Source organism: Propithecus coquereli, unplaced genomic scaffold, assembly GCF_000956105.1.
Source record: "Propithecus coquereli isolate 6110/MARCELLA unplaced genomic scaffold, Pcoq_1.0 Scaffold24, whole genome shotgun sequence".
Classification (NCBI taxonomy): Eukaryota; Metazoa; Chordata; class Mammalia; order Primates; family Indriidae; genus Propithecus; species Propithecus coquereli.
The window spans coordinates 5,222,757-5,233,754 of NW_012147952.1; the positions used below are offsets into that span (position 1 = coordinate 5,222,757).

The following is a 10,998-nucleotide window of genomic DNA, read 5'->3' on the forward strand; positions in this document are numbered from 1 at the left end:
TTCTAAATATTATAAAATGTATGTATTTTGTGAGTTTAGAGTTTGGCAACATCTCTCTTCTTTAATCATTTTATCTAACGCACTTTGCTTTCCTTTTTTTTTTGCATTGTGATTTTCTTATTTGATATTCAATTCTTGATGATGTAGCTCAGTGCTTTAGTACTTTAGTTTGAGAAATACTAACACTTTCCAGAATACCAAATTAGAGTTCAAAATTCAGGTTGCTCTCTGATTGTATTAAATATTTTCCTGATGTAACTAATAGTTTACCATAAATTCTAAAAATCAAACTGTTTTAATGCTTCATATTTTATAAGTGAAGATACACATTAGATATATATCACATAGTGCTGAATTCATTTTATCTGAAAACAATGCAAACATCTATCTCAATCTATAAGGTCTATACATTTTTCTTGTATATTCCATGTATCTTCAGCGTAATATATGCATAAATTGTCAGAATAACCTACACAGACCTTAGTGGCTGACATAAAATTATAAAGGTACAATAGCTTAATTTCACTCTATTATGTGATCTTTCTAAAGTCAAGAGCACGCAGCACTCTATTTTGGATACTTACCTCTCAGGAAAGCTTCTTTGTTTTATTCTCTGCAAAAAGAAAAAAGGTAATTTTACCAGGAGATAATGCTAACTGAAGCACTAAAGTCTATTTTCATTCCCTTCTCTCTTCAACTACACTTCAACTTGCCTGTGCAATATTATTTTGCAGAAATAAAATTCCTGTTGGCCTTTATCAGATATCTCCAAGCATTTCTTTATTTAACCCTCCTGCTGGTGGAAACTAATTCAAAAGTGGCATGGGCTGGAGGCCTGAGAGCTCTTTGGTTAGTGTTCCAAATAACCGTACAGTGTTTAGGCTCACCTGCTGAAGAAGATCCAGGTGCTCCTGGGAGTTGCTGAAGTTTTTGCCAATGTCAAAGAGGCAGAAGGTCTCCTGCTGGCAGATGCTGACCCAATCTTGGTATTCCCCTACATCAGGGATGCGATCCAGAAAGATCCGATATGCTTCCCACACCACTTCTTGACACACTGCAATACAGAGCCATCGGGGTGGAAAATGGCCACGTCCTAAGAAGACCTCCTTACCCCAACCCAGGTACAATCCCATAACATGGAAAGTTCTTTCATGGCTTATGTTGACATGCTAATTTACAGCCCCTAGAAATTAATTTATTTAACAAATATTTATTGAACACCTACTATATGCTATGGAGAAAAAGAAAAGAAAGGAAATAGGGATTGGGCATTTATCCAAAGGAAGAGAACTCAGTTTATAGTAGAGCCATCTGTACCCCCATGTTTACTGCAGCACTATTTACAATAGCCAAGATATGGAATCAACCCAAGTGTGCAACAACAGATGAATGGATAAAGAAAATGTGGTTTATATACACAATGGGATAATATTCAGCCTTAAAAACAAGGATGAAACCCTGTCATTTGTGGCAACATGGATGGAACTAGAGGATGTTATGTTGAGGGAAACGAGCCAGGAACAGAAAGTTAAATACCATGCATTCTCACTCATATGCTGAAACTGCAAAAAGTTGATCTCATAGAAGTAAAAAGAAGAACAGAGGATACTTGAGGCGAGAAGTGTAGGGGGAAGGGAAAGTTAGGGAGAGATTTATTAAAGGATACAAAATTACAATTAGATACTAGGGATAAATTCTAGTCACCTAGAGCTGGGGTCCCCAAACCCTGGGCCATGGACTGGTACCCGTGGCCTGTTAGGAATCAGGATGCACAGCAGGGGTGAGCAGTGGGAGATTCATCTGTATTTATAGTGCTCCCCATTGCTTGCATCACCACATAAGCTCTGCCTCCTGGCAGATCAGCGGGGCATTGGATTCTCATAGGAGTGTGAATCCTACTGTAGACTGTGAATGCGAGGGGATCTACGCTGTGGGATCTTTATGAGAATCTAATGCCTAATGATCTGAGGTGGAGCTGAGGCAGTGATGCTAGTGCTGGGGGAACGGCTGCAAATACAGATTATCATTAGCAGAGAGGTTTGTACGATAAATGTAACTCACTTGAATCATCCCGAAACCATGCCCCACCCCGGTCTGTGGAAAAATGCTCTTCTATGAAACTGGTCCTTGGTGCCAAAAAGGTTGGGGACCACTGATCTAGAGTATGGTACGCTGACTGTAGTTAACAATATATATTTCAAATAGCTAGAAGAGAGGATATTGAATGTTCCCAACAAAAAGAAATGATAAAAGTTCGAGATAATGGATATGCTGATTACCCTGATCTGATCACTATACATTGTATGTATAGAAACATAACTATGTACTCCATAAATATGTACAATTATTATGTGTCAATTAAAAATGTAAAAAAAGAAGATAGGGAATATGGTGTGCATGCGTGTGTGTGTGTGTGTGTGTGTGTGTGTGTGTGTGTGTGTGTGTTTAAGACTGCGATTTAAAATAGGATGGTTGAGGAAGACCTCACCATACAGGTGACTTTTGAACATTTTGGGAAAAGTAAAGGCCCCTAGGCTGGGGACTGCTAGGAGCACTGAAGGAACAGCAAGGATGTCAGTGTGGCCAGAGCAAGGTTGAGAGTAATAGAGGATGAAGACAGAAAGACGCGGTGAGGCAGACACAGACTGCGTAGGGCATGGTAGACCAGCAGTCTCCAAACCGGGGTGCGGGTACCCTGGCTGAACTGGAAGACTTTCCAAGCGATGGGCAGGCACACAGACATTTAAAAGGAATCAATTTCCAGGTCTCAACTTCCCTGTGCATGCGTTACTAAAATTGGTCTCCCTGAGGACACACCTCTCCCTTCTCACTTCACCTCAGGTCACAGCCCTTCCCCATCCATCCATCCCTAATGGTATTGTGGCACAGCACCTCTAGGTTGCCACACAAAGAGACAATTTGAGGGAACAATATTGAGATTGAGAGAGTGAACCTAGTGGAGGGATAAAACACATTTTGACAACTCAGGTGATTTCTGATTCTTTGTTTCAACAAATTAAAAGGAATCCTTATGGAGTTGACAGCTGATAGATCATAAAAAACAATCACAAGAGATTGTGATGTGATTATTGGCATACAATGCCAGAGGAATTTGAAGAATAAGGACATTACTATAACAAAATCCATCACTTCCCATCTGCTTATTTATGTAAACAAGTTTTCTCAGCACTTAACTGAACCTAAGTAAAATAATAGGGATAAAATTGATGTAAACTCTGTCTCGTTTTAGCAATGCACAATATAAATAATGACTAATTGTACATAAATTGACAGAGAAGCAAAACCAAAACAATCTCGTCAATCCAGAGGTAGAAGCTTAGGAAGCTTAAGCTGTGGTTCCTTTATTTATACTGATTCCTTCCAAAGCCCTCTTTTTAAGTTTTCATTTCCAATTTCGCATTTATAAACACTAATGCTCACAAAATGTGTACCTCACCCTACCTCCATCTGTCAATAAAAACTTAAAGAAATTTGTCAAATTTATTATATACATTTGTTTTAATCAATTGTATATTAAAATTATTATAAACATAACTGAATCCAAAAGAAATTTATTTTTACACATAAAGCCTATAGTCATAGGAAATAAAAAATATAATTTCAGTTTATATACGTCATATATATTTTTGTTACTAAGAAGTGTTTTAGAGCAATCAATAACAGATTTTCAAGCATAAATATAAATTACATTAAAATAAGACCCTGAGGGGGAAATGGAATGGAAATGTGGAAGTACGGAGAAAAAGGAACCATGTGACAAACTCTCCTACTGTTTAGAAGAATTTGGTCATGTATTTGTTAAGAGAATTTGATGGTAGGTATTGAGTGGCCACGGTAGATTCCACTGGATACATAAGAATGATCCAATTCTTATTCTATTTTAAGTATCAATCTTTACAACTCATTGAAAATTACATCCTATCTAATTATTTAAACTTATGATGAAAAACTTTAGATGTTAACCGAGAAGTGTACAAGGGGGTATAGAGCATAAAAATTATTTTAGGAGTTTAAGTGAGCAAAAAATGTTGGAAGACTCTCCTAAAAGCAACTGTAATATGCTGATTTTTACCTCTCAGGGGAAGGGAAGCAATTTGAGCCTTTGTGGCAGAGGCTGGCACCAGCTAACATCCTAAAGAAACACTTAACAACACTGCTGTGTTGAGAAAAAGGGTTGTGGGAAACGACGAGGGGAGATAAGACCAGTGTGGAAACTCTTATACTTATGCCTCATCTCCCTCGTCCCCACTTGATCTATGTCTGGATTTCTCTTAGCTTTCTGTTTTATGAGACAAAGAGAATTCCAGATCACCAGAAGCTCAGGTCATTTACGAGCAGCCACCTGGCCAGAACCTTTAAGGCAATCGATCTTTTATAATTAGTAACCCACAGAGACAGAAGAGGTTGCAGTCCCCACCACCTCAAATGTGCCATCTAGTTTCCCACATTTGGGGAAACAACAGGGGTCAAGACATGGGAAGCAATGGAATAGGCTTGCCCTGGAGAGCTGAACATGACCTGTTTTGTGCACATGACCTGTCTCCTGCCAGGCAAGGATCAGGGCATTTTAATGCCTTTCCTTCTACCAACCATCATGTAGTCTCTAGGCCTTCGTCTCTAGTCAGGAGTCTACATACCATGCAAGAAAGAAACAACGCTTGAATGTTTTCAGCTTTGTCCAAACCCTAAGAGTTGTGTGTTTAGTCTGAGCAAACCAGCTGTCCTTGCTATCCTTCTTGCCTACATTCTCCACACTCTCTTTGGGGATGTTATTTTGCCTTTCCATCTTTCCCCAGTGTACCTGCTAGTTTAGTTCAAAACCCACTTAAGTGCCAGAGATACAACAATGCATAAAAAATAAACTAACACTGTCTTTGAGGGCCCAGGGTTGGTGACTTTCACGGACAATATCTATGTGAGAAACATCTGGGAAGACATAATGTAATAATCTCTTGCCAGTTAGGCATGACCTTCGGTGTGTCGTTTTTGGTCTCAGATGAAGATTTCCTTAAAAGGAAAGAAAACTTCAGTCCGATTTCAGGCTAACTAATTTTGTTCTTAGTTGAACCTAGCTGTTCCTAGTCGAGCCCAGACTCACACTTGCAAGCATCATGCCTGATGTAGAAAGTTGTATATAGAAGTTCATTTTCCTGGGTGCTTTGTCACCAGTTACGCAGAGGTTCTGCAGGCAGCGCCCTCTCATATGGTTGGGGAGATTGAGACTGAACTGTCAAGTAGGAGGTGCTTGTTTTTGGTGACTGTATCTTCTTAGTCATGCTCCTTTCCCTGCTGTCTTTCCTCCTACCACAGGACACAGAGCTCCCCCCTGCCCCCAAAAAAAGTTTCATAAAGGCTTTGAGAAAACTTTCTCTCTGAAGCACGTCTGAAGCTGCTTGAAGAATTATCTCCCTAGGGCACGGTAGTTTACAGGGAACATAATGTGAAGGGTGAAACCTCAGACTCTTCTTTCTTGTGGCTCCTCTGATGTAATTTTCTGGCCGCTTAGAAGCTTCCCACAAACCAGAAGGCACAGAATCCTTCTGTGATTGGGAGCACCAGCCCACAACTCACCAGGATAGTGCCCCATCCTTACTGAAAAGTATAAAAAAAGCCTTGAACGTTGAGGCATCAAAGGATCTCAGGGCTGGGAGGGATCCAAAAACTTCTCAAAGTTGGATTTTTCTAACCCTTTGATTTACCTGTTCTGTACCATTCTCTTCCGAACCTACAGGGAGGGATTGCACCAGGGATTCTAGAGAAATCCAACGCCTTGCCTCCCCAGTCTTCCTACAGTTGCTGGCCAATGCCTTAAATTTGGTCACAGGACTTTAGCCTTTCTGCTGAAGGTCATACCCTGGGCTCTTTGATGATGTAGGTAGACCCCAGGGAACACGTATCCTAGAGGCCAGGCATGCATGTCTGTAACTGGAGGGCCAGACCTGCAGACAGTTATTCACAATTGGGAAGTATTATTAGACCAATGGCATATGAAAATGCCCAGTGCAGGGTTGGGCACACATTAGATGGAGAGATAACACACTGGAATGGGAGTCAGGACACTGGGTTCTATCCCTGCTCTGCTGCCATCTGTGCCCCTGAGCATGCCACTTTACTGCATCGGATCTCAGTTTTCTTATCGGTACAATGGGAGTGTTGGCTAGGTGTTCTCTATATTGGTGCTTCTAGAACTTTAGAGTGCAAATGAATTACCTGGGGATCTCCGTAAAATGCAAGTGCTGGCAGTAGGTCTGGGCTGGGGTGTGAGATTCTGCCTTTCCAACAAGTTCCAGGTGGTGGTGCTGCTGTTGGTCTGCTGACAGCACTTGGAGTAGTAAGAAGAGGGACTCTGTCCATCTCTAACCTTCTCTAAGTCACACATCAATGTGGAAGTAAGATCTAGCTTTTGATATTGGGGTTGGGGGAAAAAGAGAGAGAGGGAGTGGGAGGGAGAGACATGGGTAGGATGAGGTGGAGGCCTGAGGAGGGGTGTCCCTAAAGCAGGGAGTTGGGCTGAGGAGGAGCAAACTTCAGTCTGGAGACGACCAGAAACAAACTTGCCTCTTTTGCATTTGTGCTTTGGGATGAGCATGTCAATGATTCTATCACAAATCTCAGAGCATTTTCACTGTGTTTCTTTAAGCACTGGGAAAAGAAATAACTCAATGTTCCATTTGATTTAGGAATATGGGAGCTTTCTCCTCTAAGTTTGAAAGATGTCAACAGATAATTTTGTAAAAGTAGCACAAGAATAGTGGGTTACTCTGTCAAAGGAACATGCTTTGTAGCTCGCTCTTATTTCTTGTTTCTTTGTGAACCAATTTGTTAGACTTAAGAAACCCACACTGATGAATAGTAAAATTTCGTATCACCCAGGGACAGCCATAAAGATAATGGACTGTCATTGCTGTGGGGAGAAAAACAACGGTTTGTTTTATCCAGGGAAACAGAACGAAAGAGGCAACCTAATCAAGAAAAAACAGCTAAGAATAAAAATGCAGAGCTATGAATTTGGTTCCAGCAATAAGTAGTCTATTCTACAAATACCTGCAGTGACTAGTATTTGAGAATGTTTTAAAGAATTAGAAATCATATGAAAATCGGAATAGTTGCGTTCATATTCAAGGTGATGCAAACACTGCATGTTTATACTTCTATCCCTGAACAAACAAGATGGAACTTGCCAGTGTCATTATCTGATCAATGTGTAGGCACACTCAAAATGAGGAATTTACACATGTCACAGTCTTTTCTTTGCATGCCCCATGGGCCCTTTGTCTTCTGTACCTATCAATAGATGTTTACTGAGAACATGCTTTGTGGAGATGCTCTGCTAGGACCTCAGAATATTAATACAGTGCATTTGATTGTCTATAATTAGAGCCCTCCTGACTATGATCCAATTCTCTTCATTTTTCTGTGGGTGTGGCTTCTGTCACAAAGCAAATATCTTTTTACTTTCATATAAAATGAGACATATGAGGAACATAAGGCTTGATATTTTTGAGACTGTTAATTATACCTCCAAAATCCAATAAGAGCACCTCGGATTAATTTAACCCATGCACAAGGACTTTGTTGGATGTTAGCAGTGTGAAATAGGTTTTCAGTTGTCATGATGTGCAACACATCACAGGCTAGAACCCAACCAGCTTGCTCTGGGCACTGGGCTTTAAATAGAGCAGGGCGGCTCTGCTTTTTGGAATGGAAGCAAACATGTAGTGTTGTTAGGTAGATAGCGAGGGATTCCCAGTCTCCTAGGGATGAAAGTGGGCCCCCGTCCTGGTGCCACCCCACCTTAGTCCTGTCCCAAATGACTGCCATACCTGGGGGAGGAGGGAATACCCTACGAATCTGTCAATCAGAACTTATTGTGCCAACTGCAAAAGAATGTAGAGGACTCTCTTAGCCCACGGGCCAAGCAGCACAGGTGCGATAGGGTCTGGAAAGTGATCTAGAACAACCAGCTTTCAGAGAGGCTTATAGGAGATCCACTTGTGCAGTAAGATTTGGGTCATATAACTCCCAACTGTCCAATCAAAGTGGTTCCATGGTGACGTCTGAGCCATGAGGGAGGACCCAATCCGGACACTATTAAACAAGACCAAGACCATAACCAAGCCCCTCTTTTGCCCTCTTTCGCTATGACAATGGGTCCGGTCATCATTTGTGGTGTATGTATCTCGCTCTGTAAACCTGTATCTTGCTCTTGCCCTATAATCCTATCTTTCTCCTCTCCATAAACTTCATTTTCGTGCTTCCCTTACTTCGGTGTGTCTGGTCATTCTTTGGCCATGAGCACACCAAGAATGGAGAATACAGGACTGACATTTCAAACTGGAACCCGACAGTGTGATTAAGGTGGGATCAGTAAACCCCCTCAACTTTCACCTGTAAGATGAATTGAATTTAGGCCTTAGATAGACAGGATACTTTGCATGATTTGCAGTTACCTGGGGAATTTTAATAGTAGCTACCAAAGATTTGTTTTTCTTTCAAAGATGCAGCCGTGGGAATTTTTTTCATCCATGGTGAGTGAAGGAGCTCAGGAACTTTCAACCCAAAATATGACTCTTGGTATAAAGACTGTTTTGAATTACAGGCCCTGAGAAACCAACAGGCCCTTGGAAGGGGCTTACCCTCTATCTGTGTAACCAGATGGACCCATGAAAAGAACAATCTACTTCCTTTCCCCTCCTTGTTAACTCAATATATTACAGGAAAGAAGATCAAGAATGCAGCCAGACTTGGCCCAAATCATTTTAAACATAATATCTGTCTCTCAGGTTAATTTACAAGTCAATCTATTCCACTCCCCAACATCCATTCATTCTCCCAAGCATCTATTCATCCTCTGTAGCAAACATTTAGCAACCCCTAAACAGAATTACCTATATTCCTCATCTCCCTCTCCCTGCTAAAAGGAAGGTATAAAAATATCTGAATCCTGTTGGGATATTGGGTATTCATTTTGTCATTCTCCCTGTGTGCATGGTAAATAAACCTCTTTCTTTTATTAATCTGCCTTAATTGTGAGTTAATCTTTCAGTGAACTTTCGAGGGAAAGGGCAAGGTTCCCGTCACCCCCACACAAGTGAATGAAAAGGACAGCCAGTGGTGGCCGTGCTGTGATTTAACTCCTCAATGATTTCCGGGGAATGCTATCAGAATCCTGTTAATGCTGTCTCAGGGTAAAAACTGCGCTGTAACTCTGCTAGAAACCATAGTAATTGTGCTGTAAATTCTGTTAACACACCTGCATTACATCTTGGTAACCACTCTTAATCTGTGTGTCCTCTGCACTCCAATGTGCCTCCAGGTTTCCAAACTTCAGAAGTTTTTACTGGGTCAGCAACAAACAACTTGAACTTATCAAGAAGGGAGAGAGGATCTGAAGTGTAATGTTGCTTTTGAAAAATGAAATCTTAAGTCATAAATCAACTTGCTCAGATTCCTGACATTGCAATCATCCTGTGCTTCTTCCTCATAAGAACGATACTCAAATTCATTATTGAGCTTTGGCAAAAATAAAAATAAAGAGTAAAATCTGGATGCCAAGGCTTTCTGGTGACTTGTAAATGCCCTAATGGTTCTATGTTGCACAAGATATTATTTTAAACCATAAGAGCTGATAGCTACCATAGTTTTGAAAGTTTATTATTTATTACTATCAGATACAGTGGGCTGATTTTTATAACTCTTGTGTCTAAATGAGAGACCCTGGAATTTTTGGGCTGAAGACAACCTACGGATGAATGAAAGGGAAGGGATGAAAATAACAAAGGGCTAAACAGGTTTCATCTCTTTCCTTACCTCTCAATCTATAATAAGCTTGAAGACTGGCTAAAATCTGTTTCATGGATTCCTGCGGACAGACTTTAACCCCCGCTGGGAAAAATGCTGATCTTTTTGTTCGATGCTTTGTCAAATCGTATATTCGTCTCATGGTTGACACTTTGTACATTTTTTCAGTATTTTCAGTTGTTTCGATTCTTGGGGCATTGTCTATGTCTTTAGTTTCAGAATGGTTTATTTTAATGGAGATATCTGTAAAAGAAAGATTGATATCCTGGTGAATATATACATTTATGTGATATATGTGACATATATGGATGATTGAATGAGATAAACTAAAAATTAATATTCTCCGGTTTATGAAATTTATACTTTGGTGCAACTGCCAAATGTAATATTCCAAATGACAAGGCATTTTCAGAAATAAGAGAATAGTATAATGAAGTGATCAAGAGTATTTTTAAAAAGCCAACGTCTCAAATCATCTTGCCTTTAGGAACTGCCAAATATTGAAACCATTTCCCACACGTATCTCTAAAAATCACTCCCCACTTAGCACTCAAGCTTCCCGAGAGATGCCTCTTTTGATAGACATATTCATAATACACTTCAAGTGGGGAATGATATAGCATTGTGGTGCCCAGAGGTATACTCTCAATGAGGAAGTGGAGTGCTTCTAAAAACCCAGGGGGAAAAATGCAACAAAATCACCTTCCTGCTATTAGTGGCAGCCCTTCTATACTGGCAGGGCTCAGAGGGTGGTAATCTGGCTGAAAGTGAGATGGGCAAGGATGTGTCTTAGAGTTGTATTTACAGAGCAAGCTTACTGTTTTATAGGGGGGCTGAGGAGGTGGGAGGAAGAATGAAGGGGAGGACCCAGAGAAGAGACTGGCAGAGAATGTAACTCCCTAAGCCATTTTATCCTGCTGGCATGCCAGGTCTATTAAGGTTAGGTCTAGACTTCATACACAACTTTCTGGACCTCTTATAATAATAACTTACATTCTTGAGCACCTTTTTATTTTGAATTTTTTATATGTATTATTTCATATCATTCTCACGAAAGCTTTACTGTACAGATGAAACAGATAATATTCTTCTCAGTTTACCACGCAGTAGTATACTGAGACTTGGAGATGGCAAAGCATGTTAACAGTAGAGTCAGATCTTAATTCCTCCTCTTCT

The 10,998-nt window shown here is 40.4% G+C and overlaps 1 protein-coding gene across 1 annotated transcript in view; it reads right to left on the bottom strand.

Annotated features, from left to right (window-relative positions):
- Positions 1-10,998, bottom strand: part of IMPG1 (interphotoreceptor matrix proteoglycan 1) — a 171,429-nt gene that overhangs the window by 134,075 nt on the left and 26,356 nt on the right. Inside the window, exons 2-4 of the mRNA XM_012646044.1 lie at positions 9,832-10,065; positions 888-1,054; positions 585-613 (exon numbers count right to left, since the gene is read on the bottom strand). Of these exons, the coding sequence (XP_012501498.1) occupies positions 585-613; positions 888-1,054; positions 9,832-10,065 (430 nt within the window). The remainder of the gene's footprint in view (positions 1-584; positions 614-887; positions 1,055-9,831; positions 10,066-10,998) is intronic.